The sequence below is a fragment of the Agelaius phoeniceus genome, chromosome 27, assembly GCF_051311805.1.
Source record: "Agelaius phoeniceus isolate bAgePho1 chromosome 27, bAgePho1.hap1, whole genome shotgun sequence".
NCBI classification, from domain to species: domain Eukaryota; kingdom Metazoa; phylum Chordata; class Aves; order Passeriformes; family Icteridae; genus Agelaius; species Agelaius phoeniceus.
In genome coordinates, this window is record NC_135291.1 from 4457602 (window position 1) to 4473544 (window position 15943).

General features: G+C 53.6%; 2 protein-coding genes and 1 pseudogene across 3 annotated transcripts in view; 1 reads left to right on the forward strand and 2 right to left on the reverse strand.

The window, feature by feature from the left end:
- The window catches only part of LOC143695956 (uncharacterized), a 758734-nt pseudogene that overhangs the window by 194725 nt on the left and 548066 nt on the right, over positions 1-15943 (forward strand). The gene's annotated exons all lie outside the window — the stretch shown is intronic.
- LOC143695900 (uncharacterized) overlaps positions 1-15943 on the reverse strand; it is a 139118-nt gene that overhangs the window by 87158 nt on the left and 36017 nt on the right. The window lies entirely within an intron of this gene.
- LOC129131987 (serine/threonine-protein kinase PAK 3-like) lies at positions 1163-15064 on the reverse strand. The gene is made up of 12 exons (XM_077191052.1): positions 14866-15064; positions 8605-8718; positions 8098-8135; positions 7247-7697; positions 6755-6818; positions 5876-5924; positions 4726-4835; positions 3854-3971; positions 3361-3460; positions 2746-2942; positions 1699-1836; positions 1163-1252 (listed from the first exon to the last, which is right to left on the reverse strand). Exons 1-12 carry the CDS (start codon positions 15062-15064, stop codon positions 1163-1165), a joined length of 1668 nt encoding a protein of 555 aa, XP_077047167.1.

The following is a 15943-nucleotide window of genomic DNA, read 5'->3' on the forward strand; positions in this document are numbered from 1 at the left end:
TATTGTTCAAATACATATTCATAATGATTATACATATTCAAACATTTCTTTGAACACATTTACATGTTCCAGGAATTCTTTAGGTTGGTTTGACCCCCAACTCGCCTTTTTAGAGCACGTGCAGGAATCGTGGATTGCTGTTTTGAGGGTTGTGTGTCACTGCCTCACAAAGGCCCCTGTTCTGTGGTTTCAGCAGGTGACAGTGGAAGGGTCAGTGGCAGGGGCCTCATCACATCCCTTCCTTAGATGTTATCTGACCATGCAGACGCTTTTAGCTACTTCCACAAGTACTTTAAATGAACATTAGCTATTTCACAAATATCTCTGAGTTGTTATTGTTAGTTAGTTACAAAAATAAAAGCATTAGTTCTTATTTCACAACTACGGCTACTTCTGTAAAAGTTAACATTCTAATGCACAACACATGGCATCCACTTTAATATTTTGCAAAAGCCAAAACTATAATGTATGTTTTTCACACTGTCCACTAACTAAAATATCATCCATAAATGATGTTCTGAGGATATGAGCTACACAGGGGCCAGGGCATTGGCCACAAAAAGTTGACAAATTATACTATAGCAAAAGCAGTGAAAAGTGATTACAAACTGTACTATATCAAACTCGTTGTGATTAAGAATATTTTGCAGAAGTCAATACATAATAGCAAAAGCCAGCACTACCTAGTTATTTATAACAAACCCAGGGCAGGTTTTTCCCTTGCATGGAGCACCTGGGCCTTCCCCGGGCCCCTTCTGCCCTCCTGCAGAGCCGGTGGCATTTTCCAGCACACACAGTTTGTAGCCAAGAGCCGGGTGCAGCCGAGAAGGCTCCAAGCGCCTCCTTCCAGGCTGACTCTGCAGGTGCCGAGGCTGCTCTGGGCTCTGCCAGGGCTCTGCTGGGGCTCAGCTCTGGGTCAGGCTGGGCCCGCCCTCCCCTCACATTGCTCCGTGCAGCTGAGTCACAGCGGAAGAGGGAAGGGACACCTCAAGGGAGTTGAGGTTTAAGAGCGTTTTTATTCATCAAACTTTCATAACAATCAGGCTGCTCTAACTACCATAACTAACTAGCAATGCTAACTACCCTAACTAACTACCAGTGCTAACTACCATGACTAACTAGTTGTCCTAACTACTGTAAGAAGAAGCTGTGCTCAAGAACTTCATATCCTCCGCTGCTCCCTCAGTTGCTTTGCTGCAGTGATCAGAGGTGTCAGGCTGGAGAGAGGCTTGGCTGATGATAAAAATGGGTGCTGCCCAAAGGATAAAAAATAAAGAAATGAACTGTTACTTTCCAGAGTCAAGTTCCTCACAGGCTCTGTTGCAACAGGACAAAGGGAAATGGTTTGAAAATCGAGGGAAGCAGGCTCAGATTAGATCTAAGGAAGAATTTTTTAACCGGGAGAGTGGGGAAACACTGACAGGAGGTGCCCAGAGATGTGGGAGGTGCCTCCTGCCTGGAAACATCCAAGCTCAGGTCAGGCAGGGCTCTGAGGCCCCTGAGCTGCTTGAAGATGTCCCTGCTCGCTGTGGGGCACCAGGTCCAGATGAGCTCAAAAGGAGCCTGCCAGGCCACAGCAGGCGAGGATTCTGCTCGCTCTGCGCGTGGAACGCAGCGAGACTGGAGACTATCGGAGGGGGCCCCACAAGAAAACCCCTCCCTGGCGCTGCTGCTTCCCCTGCAGCCCTTGGCTCTCACCTGCAGCAGCTCCTGGGCAGCCCAGCGCCGCTCCTCGTCCGGCTCCAGGCTGCACTCGAGGAAGTCCCGCAGCAGAGCCGACAGGCGCCGGGGCTCCTGCAGCTGCGGGGTCCCGTTCTGCCGGATCAGAGCGCGAGCCTGCAGGGAAAGCAAACTCAGCGCTCTGCCAGCTCCCTTCACACCCACACGGGCTCACATCCACCCCGGGGCCTCAGCCCCAGCTCCAGGGCCACTTTCCTCCCTGCCAGAGATGCTGCTCAGAGCTCATTTTGCTATGCCAAGCAAAAAACCCAAACCCTGGGGCTGCCACAGCCACTGCAACATCCAAATGATCTCGCCTTGAGAGCCAGTTTCATTGGCCGGCTTTGTTAGTAGGAACCTCCATCAGAAATAGCCCATTTTGCTTCTCCAAATATGGACACCAGCTTTACAGGCCATTTTCCAGAGTCAGTGTGGTCTGCCTGTGTTATTTCAGAGGATTCTTCCATCAAGTGCATCTCTGCAGTGCCACTGACACTCAAGTAAATGCATTCCTGATGCCCCATCCCAGAAACTGCCAGGCAAGAAACAGGAGGTTTGTGATGCTGAAAGCTCAGGCTTGGTGACACGGAAAAAGTAGCTTGGACTAGGAAAGAAATATGTTAGACTATGAGGATGTTAAACCATCATCTTCAGGTTTTAGACAAGTTTCCCAGTGAGAAGAATCAGGGGGGTGATCATCTTGCAAAATGTCTTTTAGAAACTCCTGCAGAAATCTTGTTGGGTTTGGGGCTGGGATTTGCGGATGGTGTGGGGTTTTCTTGCAAGATAACATTAGAGCTGATGCATTTGCTTCATATTTCCAGGTCATCATCACAGCCAGAAGAGCTGCAACAACATAAAGCCCAAAGCAAATTGTTGCTGGAGACTGCAGCAAATTTGTCTGTGTGGAGGCAGAAGTCCTCTGGGAATTCCCTTCCCATGTGCAGAAACCTCCAGCTGCTGCTCCCAGTGCAGGGTCCCCCTGTGCTCACAGCCTCTGCAGCCACTGGAGAATTTGCCTCTTACCATGGCCGCCGTTTCCCTGAAGTAAGGAGGTTCTCCTTCCACCATCTCGATGGTCACAATGCCGAAGGACCAGATGTCCACCTTGGGGCCATAAGGAGATCTGGTCACAACTTCTGGGGCCATCCAGTGAGCAGTGCCCACCATGGAGCTGCGCTGGTCCTGCTCAGGGCTGAGCTGAGCGCAGAGGCCAAAATCAGCTGAGGACAGAAACAAACCCTGTCAAAGGCAGCTGCAATGAGGAAACCAAGCACAAAGATTCCCCACACTCAGTCTGAGAGTGTAGTAGTGAAGTCACCTGGAAAAGCCCTCAGGGCTGTAGCCAAGGAAAGATGGAACTGGGCCCTTCAAGAAACCCTCAGCTTTCCTGCAGTGGCTTTTACTGATTCCCTTGGAGCTTTAGATTCCCACTGCTGCCCCTCTGGAAGGGCCATGGCCAGAGCAAAGGCACTGCTGGCCCCCTGCTCCTCTCCTGAGCTCTCTGCAGGGGCAGCCGCTCTCAGCTGGCAGCAGGGGCCGGGCAGTGCCCCCAGCAGCCCTTGTGGGGCTCTGGCCCTCCCTGGGAAGCAGCCCCAGCCCCGCAGCCCGGGAGCGCCGTGCCTGGCCAGGAACACCCACCCAGCCTGACAGAGCCGTCCATGCCCAGGAGGATGTTGGAGCTCTTCAGATCCCTGTGGATCACCCGGTTGGAATGGAGGAAATCCAGGCCCTGCAGACACTGAGAGAGAACAAGAAACACGAGGGCAAAAATCAATGGCTGGAATATATCACACCAGAAAGGACAGCTCAGAATTCTGCCAGCAGCAGCTTTGCTGTGACAGGCCAGGAGTGCAGTGCACACAAGCTCCAGGCAAACGGTTCAAGGCAAAGCTGAGAACAGCAAATCAAATCCAAAGCACACAGAGAGTACCACAACAGCAGGAGAGAGAACAAGAACAGAGTAGAAGTGCAGTGATGCTGGCAGGCCGTTCACTGCAGAGGCTCTTTCTTCTCCAGCTCATAAAAACAACTCAGAAACAAAGCCCTGAGCATGGAGCCACTCCTGTTCTCACACCCTCTTTGGAAGGACCATCGTGTCCCAGCCATGGGAGTGACAAGCAGGATCCCTCACCTCCCGACTGACAGCTGCCATCTCTCCTTCAGCCATGCGCGTCTGTCTGACAATGTCCTGCAAAGTTCCCCCATCCATGTATTCCATCACCAGCCAGAGATCTCCATCCACAAGGAAGCTGGAAGAGGAAAACAATGGCATGGAGATGAAAGTGCAGAGCTCAATTCCCCCATGGAAAAGCCTGGAGGGGAGTTTTGTTTCCAGGTCACTTGTCAGTGAGGACAGAATCAGATGGAGAGACATTCCTGCCAGGCTGCACAGCCCTTGGAATCTGCACAGTCTAAAGGGGAAGGAGACACCTGTGAGAAAGGAGAGGCCTTGGATGGCAAGCAGGTGAAAAATGCAGTTTAGCAACAGCCCAGATCAATGTGGAACCACAACCCTTGGCCCCAGCTGGTTCAGCTTCTGAACTCATCAGTTCCACCATTCCCTCCAGAACAAGGCAACACAACTGCCAGGGTTATCCAGGGGAGGAGGCCGTGCAGCACTTGGGACAAAAGCAGTCAGGAAACCTTTCAGAAAGTCCCTTCAGAAACAGGCAAGGCCAGTGAAAAATGGGCAAATGAGGCATTTCTGGAAACAAGAACCCGATCTTCCTGGCATCTGTAGCAATGGAAAAGGGCTGGGAAGAAGCCAAGGGAAATAATTATCTGCTGTGGTTTATCAGCACTTGCTGGGAGACACAGTAAACGGGGTCAACTTGAAGGAAAAACCAAAGCAAAGCAACAAAAGCACGTGGAGGGAGTGAACTGCCAGGCTGTTATTTTGGGAAGATGTGGCTGGGTCAGGCATTTTCAAAACAGGCTACAGACTCCGGATGCCAGGAAAGGTTAACGCAGGGCCTGGGCTCGGGATAGAGCTGAAGCACTCACCTGTCCAAAGAGTTGACAATGTTGGGGTTCTTCTTGTCCTTCAGGAGCAGGATCTCATTCACAGCTCGTTCCCTGTTCTGCCCTCTGAGACTCATTTTCTTGATGGCCACCTGAAGGGACATTGCAGCCTTGAACTGGAGGAGTCTGTGGCAGGAGGCCACAGCAAACACGGAGCGAGTCTTTGTGGAGCGACGGAGCCGGGCTGTGCCAAACTGCCTTGGGATGGGACACCAGAGCTCAGCAAGGGCCATTCCCACAGCCCATTGCTCTGCCAGCTGGGGGCTGCTTACAGGACATATGGCCAGAGACATTTGGCCTTGCAAGCTCTGCAGAAATGGTCCCTCAGCTGTCAGCCTCAAAGCTCTAACAACATTCTCTACACCTACAGTCTTCTCAAATGGCCTCAACACTCTTATTATTATTATTCAAACCCATTTTGCAAGCAGGAGGTAATTCTGGTTCTCTGAAAACAAAGCAGAACAGCCAGGAACCCCTTAGCAATTCTATGGGATTTGGTCATGATTTCAGATCCAGCTGCTCTGTTTGGGATTGCACAACAAAGCAGACACGCACACCCATTGCTCAGGTGATCCCTGTCACAGGCTGTCACTGACACCAGACCCAAACACAACTGCAGGCTTTAGGAGAGAGCTTTGCTCTGGACATTCGTCTTCTCATTTCTCTCCCTCTCTCTCTGTGAACAGCTGAAGTAGGACTAAAACCCCAAACTGAGCCCAAGCAGGATCTCTCCCTAATCAGACCTTGAGGTATCCTTTGAAGATAAAAGGCAGGATGGAAATAATATTGTTATAGTTTAGCTAAGAATAGCTAAATAATGTTCCTGTCTGAGGTCGGGATGAAGATAAATTGGGCCTCAGTCTCCAGCAGCTGATGCATTCACACTTTTAGCTATGAAGGCCAAGCCAGCGTGTCCTGCTCTGACAGACACCGCTGCCCTCCTTGCATTCCTTTGGCGCTTCAGAAGGACCAAGTCTGTCCCAGCTGTGCTCTGCAGGCTGACACTGCTCTGCCTTCAGAGGAGCAGCCTGGGCAGGAAAGCTCTGCTGGCCCCCAAAGCTGCAGCCACAGCTCCCAGCAGAGGGGAAAGCCCTGGAGAGCTGCCAGGCGTGCTGGGCGTGTTGGCACTGACCTCTCCTCCAGTGGCCCTGTCGAGTCCTTTATAAACGGTTCCAAAAGCCCTGGAGACAAAACAGCAGAGAAGAAAGAAGCAGCGCTTTAGGCCCTGGCAGGGAAAGCCAGCCCAGACAGGAGATCTCTGCTGCCTGCAGCGTTCACAAACACCTGGGTGCATCGACCCTTCCAACAACAGCACAGCAGCCACCAGCCCTCTGCCATGCAAGGTGTGCAGGAGAAAACTGAGACCCAACATGAAGGAATTGGGCTGGAGCGAATCCCAATGTCCACGCTGAATTGCTTTAGTTCAAAACCTGAGGTGAGAGATGGGTGTCTAAAGAACTGGAAAAGAATGCATTTCATCCTTTTCCATTTCCTGCCTAAGACCTGCAGGTTCTACAAGGGCCCTGCCATCAGGCAGGTGATGCTTTTTCCCCCAGAGTGCATCAGCTCTGTGTCTGTTACTGAATGGATGGGGTCTGCTACCTGTGCTAGAATAGAGCACTTATTAGTTCATCTCTGGTTTCTGTTTCTAAACCATTAGGTTGATAACCCTGACCAGTGGATCTTTTTTGAAGGAAAATATTTGAAAGAAATCTTCTTGAGAACTGTTTTCTGACAGTCACCAGATGGTGAGTTGCTCTTTTAGGCAATCCAGTTCCAGGGACAGAAGATCTTCCAGGTCCTGCTCCTTGCTGCAGGCAGGACACTGCCAGCCTCAGGGGCCTTTGACGGCGCCTTCTGACCACAGTTATCAATTCTGATCAGGACTGAGAGACAGCAGGATGGTAGCCCAGTGTCTGAAGGTGCTTGGAGCTCTCCTGACTTCTCACTTGATCCTGCACCAGCACAACACCCGGCCCTGCTTGTGCAGCAGCAGCTGCCGTGCACTTACCCTTGGCCTATCTGCTCCACTTCCAGGTATTTCTCGGCAGGCTCCTCCTCGCTCACGGTGTTCCCTGAAAGAAACCACGTGGAAGACGTTCCCTCCCAGAGTGAGACCCTGCCTTGCAGCAGAGCCAGAAGCAGCCCCACTCCCTGGGGCCGTGAGCCCCTTGGTGTCAGCCGGGGAAGGACAATAAATGGCTCGGTGACATTCAGCTGCAGAGCAACACTGGGTGCAGCTGATGCCCAGACACACACACAGCACCTGCTCGGGCACCCAGGAACAGAGCAGACGTACTCAGCTGCATAAGGCACCACTCCCCTCTCCCCTCTGGCTGCCCGGCTGTGCTGCTGTCAGAATGTTCAGCCCAGGATCCCACAGCGGAGGGAGGTTCATTGTCCTCTTCCCAAGCAGAGGGAGCTTCTCCATCCTCTCCCCAAAATGCTGCAGCTTCTCCATCCTCTTCCCAAAATGCTGCAGCTTCTCCATCCTCTTCCCAACACGCTGCAGGTTTGTCATCATCGTTCCAAGTCAGGGGATGTTTGCTGTCCACTTCCCATGCTGGGAGATGTTCACTCTCCTCTTCCCAAGCCACAGGATGTCCTCCATCCTCATCCCACACTGGGAGATGTCCATTGTCCTCCTCCCACTCCGTGGGAGCTTGGCCACTCTGGTCCCACACCAGGGGACATCCACCGTCCTCGTCCCAGGCCGGGAGATGTCCCCTGTCCTTGTCCCACCCCGCGGGAGCCTCGCCGTTGCATTCCCACCCCGCGGGATGTTCGCCCTCGTCTCCCAGAGCAGCGGGAAGTTCACTGTCATCTCCCGGCGCTGAGGGAAGTTCACCATCGTCCCCCAGAGCAGCGGGAAGCTCACTGCTGTCTTCCTCCTTTTTGACCTCCTCTTCGTAAGCACAGGGAGCCCCAGGAGGTGCTGGTGCTGCTTCTGTGCCCTGTGGACAGATGGCAGCGTGAGGGATGGGAAGTTCTATCTCAGTTATCACCTTATTTATCCTCAGCTGCACATCCAACTGCACTACGCAGAAATGGGGTTTGGAGCTGTTCCAACTAACAATGGGCTAAAGTCGACATTGCCACTTATTGTTGGGAATTCGATATTCCACCATGGCTAAAGCCAGCAAGCAATCCTCTGCCTGCAAAACCAGACCTGCAGCTCTTCAAAAACTCTTCAGCAGAAAAGGAGAAAACTGATGGGAATTCCTTTGCTGCTGCTGCTGCAGAGACACTGACAGGAACTTTCCTTCAGCCTCCCAGGCTGGCCCTCGACTGCCACATGCTGAGCTCACAACTTGCTGCACAATCCCAAACACCAAAGGTTCCTTTCCCACTCACCGAAGGAGGAGCTGCTCGGAATGCAGACATGAGGTGCCCTGCAATGGGAGAGGGAACATGAACCAGATGCTGTTAGGAGAAAAACTGCCAATGCTGGGAAATGCCACGGAGCAAGGCAACCCCAAGAGAGCATTTTGCTTTCACTGCATCCATCCAGGAGCCACAGTCCCTTCCCACAGCAAGCAAGAGAACAAGCACAAAATACTGGGCTGGGTCAGTTCTTGGCTGGAGCAGCAAACGGAGGCAGTTCCAGGCTCAGATGGAACTGGCAAAGACTCCCTGCTTGAGGGAACAGAACCCCCCAGGGCTCATTGCAGATGCTGTGCACGCCCCGCTGGCTGCAGACACCCCCTTTTTCAGCTGCAGCTGCTGGCAGGAGCTCTCCCAAAGCAATGGTGTCTTCATGGCAATTTGATTCCAAAGTCAACTCAGCTCCAGAGGAAGAACAGAAAGCACACAGCAAGCCCAAAGCCACAGATGCTGCACCGAGGGAAAACCTCAACTTACGTGCCAAGTGGGTTAAAAAATACCCCGAATAAGCCACAGAGTACAGAGTGCAAACTGCAGCAGCCACGTGCTGGATCATTTTGGCTGCGCTGCACACGCCTGCAGCCTGTAGCCCTGCAAGCACAGAAGGACAGGGCTGGGCTGGCTGCTGAGAATGCCTTGGGCAGGAGGATCCTCCGGCAGTGAGCCCAGAGCCACTCTGGGCACTGAGGCCTCCGTGTCCCACAGCAACGGGAACACCACAGGGACGTGGCGCTGTTCCTGTGACATCCCAGCAGCAGCTCACGCAGAAACCGCCTGGAAGGTTCTCCTGTGTCACAAAGGAGCACAAAGAACCCTCCCAGGGCACAGCCCATGGCCCAAAGGATGCAAGAGGAACTCGGAAAATGCAGCAAACAAGGACACCCCATAGCCCAGCCTGAACACTGAGGAGAACAAGGACAGGACCAAAGCAAAGGAAACGCGACCTTTAGTCACTGATAGTTCTGACTAAAAGCAGCAAGCCTTGTTCCATCTGGGATCTTTGTTCTAGTTCTAAAAACAAGCAAGGTCCTCCACTCTAAATACACAGAAGGCAGGAACTGGGGAGGAGGTGGGATTAGGAAGGAGGAGGAGGAGGAGGGAGAGAGGAAAAGGGGGAGCAGGAAGAGGAGGAGCAGGAGCAGGAACAGGAGGAACAGGAGGTTCCAGTGCCCCCTGTGGCCGCAGCCGCGGGACCATCGCCCCCAGCTCGTCTTGCAGCTCAGTGGGGAGGGGGAGCTCGTCCCAAATCTATCCAGGAGTCCCTGAGAGGGTGTTTTATTGGGGGGGGTATTTGGAACTTGTAGATTGTGGAATTGACCCCAAATATCATCTGGTGTCTCTGGGAGGTTTTGTTTTCTCTGTGTGTGTAGGTTTGGATCTTGCAGGATCCCAAAGCTGAGCCCCTTGGGGGATCTTTGGGGGCCCACGTGGCCATTGCCCAGTATGGGCAGGGGAGGACATTGGTCCTGGGGACCCCCGGGAGAGCAGAGGAGGGGAACCCCTGGGACCCCCAGAGTGGGGAGAGCAGAGAGGGGCAATCCCAGAGCTGGGGGACCCCGGCAGACTGGAAAGGGGGGGAGCCTGGAGAGGAGAGACCCCTGGGATCCCTGGGATCTCAAAGTAGAGCATCAGGGGAGAAGGGCCCCCATGGACCCCCCAAAGGCCCTGGATCATCCCTGAGCAGGACGCCGGAGAATGGAGAAGCCCTGGAACCATTGGACCCCCATGATCCCAAGGAAAGGAAATCAGGAAACCTCTGGAACACCAGAAGTGGAGAGATGAGTGATAGGGAAATCCTGGGAGAGCTTTTTGGGCTGAACCTTGACATTGCGGAGATTTTCATGGACACAAGACTCCTGCTGACTTCTACAGATGGAATTGGGCAGGAGGAGCCTCTACTCCAAGGTGTTCCCACCTTGGTTTCCCCCAAACCAGGATCTGTCATTCCCAAGCCGTGGCCAGATGGCGGAGGAGGAAAAGCCCCAGAGATCCCGCATGAGGAGGGGCTGCAAACCCAGCCCAGGGAGCTGCAGGGAGGAAAGAGCCCCCCTGAGCCAGGAAGGCAGCCTGAGATCCAGCCAGAGCTCAGAGCTGGTGGAGAAGCCTCATGGCAGGGAGAAGCCCCACAAATGCTTGGAATGTGGGAAGGGTTTCAGCTACAGCTCCACCCTGATGGAACACCTGAACATCCACACTGGGAAGAGGCCCTGGGAGTGTGAGGAATGTGGGAAGAGCTTCAGTGGGACCTCTGACCTGAGCAAGCACCACAAGATCCGCACTGGGGAATGGCCCTAGGAGTGCTTGGAATGTCAGAGGAGCTTCAGGTAGAATTCAGAGATCGTCACTCACCAGCACTTGCACACCAGGGAGAGGCCCTGTGAGTGTCCCGAGTGTGGGAAGAGCTTCGTGTGCTGCTCCAGCTCCATCCCCCATGGGAGGATCTGTGCTGGATGATCCCCAGTGATCCCCGTTGGGCAGAGCCCTGGTGACCCCTGTTCTGGGTGATCCCCGTTGGGTAGGGGGAAGATGTTGGAGAGATTTCTTTCCCTTCTCCTTGTGCTGCTGTGATTTGGTTGGTAATAAATTCCCTCCGTGTGCCCAGGCCGGGTCTGTTGTGCCCGTGCGGGATTTGCTGAGGGATCTCTCCCGGTCCTTGTCCCCAGCCAGGAACCCTCGGTTCCATTTTCTGTCCCTGTGCGGCTGCGGGGGCAGGGACAGAGCGGCTCTGGGGGTGCCTGGCATCGGGCCAGCGTCACCGCTCGCCACGGGCACCGCTGAGATCCCGCGCCCCTGGGCACGCATTGCTGGGCTCACCTGAGCTCCCACCTGCCCAGCGCCCCAAGGTTCCCCCTCCCCAAAACACTCCCATCCCGGGGCTACAGCGGCCCGGAAAGGCCTCAGCCAATCAAAACACAGCCGAAACGCGCCGCAGCCAATGAGAACGCGGGGCGTTGAAGAGTCATCAGTTGTGTGGCGGAGCCTCTGAGATCGGGTCGCCAAAAGTGGCGGCAGCCAATGAGAGCGCGCGGCGCTGCCGAGCCCGCCCTGCTCCGGACTGGTGCTGCCAGCGCAGCGCGGCTGCTTTGGGGCTGCTGCTCCCTGCCCGGCCCCGGCCATGGGGCGAGGGGCGGCAGCTGGGGCCCTACTGGTGGCACTGGTGGTGCTGGGAGCCCCCCCGGCTGCGGGCGCGGAGCTCTCGGGAGGCGCTGGGACAGGGAGGGAGAAGGGGGAAAAGGGAGCGAAGGGGGGAGCCCGGAATGGAGGGGGAGGAGGAGGGGACCCCCCAAAGGGAGAGCGGGAGGGGCTGAGGATTGGGGGGAGGTGAGGAAGGGGTGGGAGACGGTGGGAAAGTGGGGAAAAGGGGAGAGTGGGACCCCAAAACAGGAACCCAGCGCCCCCCACCCGGACCCCACCTGCGTCCCCCGCCGGGGCTGTTTGGGGAGGGGGCGCGTGGGGGGCGCCCAGGTCGGGCCCAGAGCCCAGCGCTGCCCCAGCCCGACCTGCCTCGCCTCTATCCCCGAGCTCCCCCCTCTTTAATCATCGCCAGATCCCCACTGGGGAAAAGCCCTACGAGGGTGGGGAGTGTGAGAAGAGCTTCAGCAACAGCTCCGACCTAAGGGCACGCTGCCACATCCACTCCGGGAGAGGCCCTGCGAGTGCCCTGATTCCAGGAAGAGCTTTATACGCTGTTCCAGCTCCATCTTTAGTGCAATACAACAATCCCCCATGGGAGGATCCCCATTGGATGATCCCCAGTGACCCCCGTTGGGCAGAGCCCTGGTTATGCCCATTCTGGGTGACCCTTGTTGGGTGGGGGGAAGGTGTTGGAGAAATTTATTTCCCCTCTCCTTGTGCTGCTGTGATTTGGTTGGTAATAAGTTCCCTCCCTGTGCCCAGGCTGGGCCTGTGATGCCCATTTTGGTGTTTGATGAGGGATCTCTCCCTGTCTTATCCCAACCCAGGAACTCTTGGTTAAATTTTCTCTGCCCTGTGCAGCTGTGGGAGGCAGGGACAGAGTGGCTTTGGTGGGTGGCTGACATCAGGCAGCATCACCCAGGCCATGGGCACCCCTGAGATCCCAGTGTGGTGGTGCATTGCCCCCTCCTCCTTTCCAGGCTGCAGTGTGATCTGAGAAATGCTTGTTAGGTCTTGTCCTTGGAAACGGCACCTGGGTTTTGCTCTTTCCAAACTTATCAGAAACACTGTCTGCTCCCAGGAACTGCTAAAAAGTTCCTGTTTTCATTATGACCAGCCTTGGAAAATATTCCTGTCTTGGTTTGGAAAGACAGGTATCTGCTTAAGGAAGGCAGGAGCCTCCCCTGAAATGGAAAATGTAAACCTCCTCCCTCTGAATTGTTATGAAATTGAAATTAAGGGGGCTTGCAGGCAAATATATGCGAGCAGGGATAAGAGTTCTTTATTAGGGAAAAAAATAAAAGGACAAAATAAACAATGCAGTAAATCCAACCAACACTGCCAGAGTCAGAACACAACCTGACATCCTGTTGTTCAGGGTGTTGGTAGCAGTCCAAGTGGAAATGTGCCTGCAGTCCTCCTGGAGTAGCAGATACGGTTTTGTTGGAGCAGTGGTCCTGTAGAAAGGGTGAAGTCTTCCTCTGAATATCCAGTGGAAGAGGCAGCTGTTTCCTCTGGGGATCCAGTGGAGAAAGCCATGCTGGTGTTCCAGAATCTCAAGATTATATCTGGGTAGCAATGCTTGGCTCCTCTCTCTGGGCTCACATCTCCCAGTGGGATGCTGTAGATCTTATCAGCCATGCAGTGACATTCAACAGCCTATTAACAACAGATGTCTCCCCTGAGGGAGGATTGGTTGTGGAAAAGATAAGGAAAACAGAAGACAACTGCCATTCAGATGGCAAATAGAAAGCATCTTGCTTGGCAGTCAGGACATTACCCACCCCTTATTCTATTTCCATCTGCATCACAATGAAACCTTACACAGAGTTCTCACTTAAGACTAGGTTTCCCTGTGGTCCACAATGGCTTTCTCCATCTTTCTGCATTACCCATCAAGTGTAACCAGGTCCTTGAGCAAAAACAATTCCACGGATGGGTTTGTCTTTGCCTGAGGTGGGATTAATCCAAACAGTCTTCCCTAAAATGCCTTTCATATGTACCACAGGAACTTTATCTCCCTCCACTGTGTGCAGGGGTTCAGACTGGGCAGGACCAGCTCGATTTATGGACCCTCTGGTGTTGACCATCCAGGTGGCTTTTGCTAAGTTCATTTCCCAATTTCTAAAAGTCCCCCCACTGAGTGCCTTAAGGGTAGTTTTAAGTAGTCCATTGCACCCATCAACTTTCCCAGCAGTTGGTGCATGATAGAGGATATGGTATATCCATTCAATACTATGTTCCCTGGCCCAGGTGTTAAAGCCATTCTTGAAATGGGTCCCGTTGTCTGACTCAATCCTCTCAGGGCTACCATGCCTCCAAAGGACCTGGTTTTCAAGGCCCAGGATGGTGTTCCAGGCATTAGCATGAGACACAGGGTAGGTTTCCAACCATCCAGTCGTGGCTTCCACCATGGTCAGCAGGTAGCGCTTGCCCTGGCGTGTCTGGGGCAGTGTGATGGAGTCAATCTGCCAGGCCTCCCCATACTTGTACTTGGACCATTGCCCACCGTATCATAGGGGCTTCACTCGCTTGACCTGCTTGAGGGCAGCACACATCTCACAGTCATGGATAACCTGTGAAATACTGTCCATGGTTAAATCCACCCCTCAGTCTTGTGCCCACTTATAGGTGGCATCTCTGCCCTGATGGCCTGAGGCAGCATGGGCCCATCGAGCTAGGAACAACTCCCCCTTATGTTGCCAATCTAAGTCTATCTTTGACACCTCTATTTTTGCAGCCTGGTCTACCTGCTCATTGTTTCAGTGTTCCTCATTAGCTCTACTCTTGGGAACATGAGCATCTACATGGTGAACTTTCACAGGTAGCCTCCCTACCCTGGTAGCGATGTCTTTCCACTCATCAGCAGCCCAAATTGGTTTTCCTCTACGCTGCCAGTTGGACTCTTTCCACCTCTCCAGCCATCCCCACAGAGCATTGGCTACCATCCATGAATCAGTATAAAGGTAGAGTTTTGGCCACTTCTCTCTTTCAGCAATGTCCAGGGCCAGCTGAACAGCTTTGAGTTCAGCAAGTTGACTTGATCCACCTTCTCCTTCAGTGGCCTCTGCAACCTGTCGTGTGGGGCTCCATACGGCTGCTTTCCACTTCCAGTTCATCCCTACGATGCGACAGGAACCGTCAGTGAAAAGAGCGTAGCGCGTTTCCTCTGGGGGCAGTTGGTCATAGGGAGGAGCTTCTTCAGCACGTCACTGGTTCTTGTTCCTCTTCATCAGTGAGTCCAAAGTTCTCACCTTCTGGCCAGTTTGTAATTATTGCCAAAATCCCAGGGTGATTCAGTTTCCAATATGGGTGCACTGTGTGATGAGAGCAATCCATTTACTCCATGTGGTGTCAGTGGCGTGGTGGGAGGTGGGAACCTTTCCTTTAAACATCCACCCCAGTACTGGTAGTTGGAGTGCCAGGAGGAGCTGCGCTTTTGTGCCAATCACCTCTGAGGCAGCCTGGACTCCTTCATAGGCAGCCAAGATTTTCCTCTCTGTGGAAGTGTAGTTGGCTTTGGATCTTCTGTAACTTCTGCTCTAGAAGTTGGTTGGCCTCGAGTCTCCCCAGGCATCTTCTGCCAAAGGCTCCAGGACACACCATTGTTCCCGGCTACAGAGCAGAGCACGTTCTGCACCTCTGGTCCTGTCCTGACTGGGCCAAGGGCTACAGCATGAGTGATCTTCTGCTTGATCTGTGCAAAGGCTTGTTGCTGCTCAGGGCCCCAGGGGAAATCGTTCTTCTTGCGGGTGACCAGGTAGAGAGGGCTCACAGTCTGACTGTACTCGGGAATGTGCATTCTCCAAAAACCTATTGCGGCTAGGAGAGCTTGTGTTTCCTTCTTGCTGGTTGGTAGAGACACTGCTGTGATCTTGTTGATGACCTCAGTGGGAATCTGACACCGTCCATCTTGCCACTTTACTCCAGGAACTGGATCTTTTGGGTGGGTCCCTTGATTTTGCTCTTCTTGATAGCGAAGCCGGCTTCCAGCAGAATCTGGATGATCCTCTCTCCTTTCTCAAACACTTCCATCGCTGTGTTCCCCCACACAATGATGCCATTGATGTACTGCAAGTTCTCTGGAGCCTCACCCTTTTCCAGTGCACTCTGGATCAGTCCATGGCAGATGATGGGGCTGTGCTTCCACCCCTGGGGCAGTCGGTTCCAGGTGTACTGCACGCCCCTCCAGGTGAAAGCAAACTGAGGCCTGCATTCTGCTGCCAGAGGAATGGAGAAGAGCACCTTAGCATTGTCAGTGGTGGCGTACCCCTTTGCTGCCTTGGACTCCAGCTCATACTGGAGTTCCAGCATGTCCAGCACAGCAGCACTCAGTGGTGGAGTCACTTCATTCAAGCCACGATAGTCCACAGTCAATCTCCACTCTCTGTCAGACTTGCACACAGGCCAGATGGGACTGTTGAAGGGTGAGTGGGTTTTGCTGACCACCCCTTGGCTCTCCAGCTCACGGATCATTTTGTGCATGGGGATCACAGCATCCCAATTTGTCCGATACTGCCGGTGGTGCACTGTCGAGGTGGCAATTGCACTCGTTGCTCTTCCACCTTCAGAAGTCCTATTGCAGATGGGTTTTCTGATAGTCCAGGCAAGGTGTTCAACTGCTTCATGTTCTCTGCCTCTACAGCAGCTATTCCAAAAGCTCACTTGAGTCTTTCTGGGT

Bases quoted from the DNA above. Each gene is read 5' to 3' on its own strand.
- LOC129131987 (XM_077191052.1), bottom strand. From the start codon at position 15,064: ATGCACATTCCCGAGTACAGTCAGACTGTGAGCCCTCTCTACCTGGTC. The intron at 4,836-5,875 runs GTCAGTGCCAAC...ATGTCCCTTCAG, and splicing joins ACAGGGCCACTGGAGGAGAG to GTGGCCATCAAGAAAATGAG. The intron at 1,253-1,698 runs GTGAGAGCCAAG...TCCTTTGGGCAG, and splicing joins CTGCCCAGGAGCTGCTGCAG to CACCCATTTTTATCATCAGC.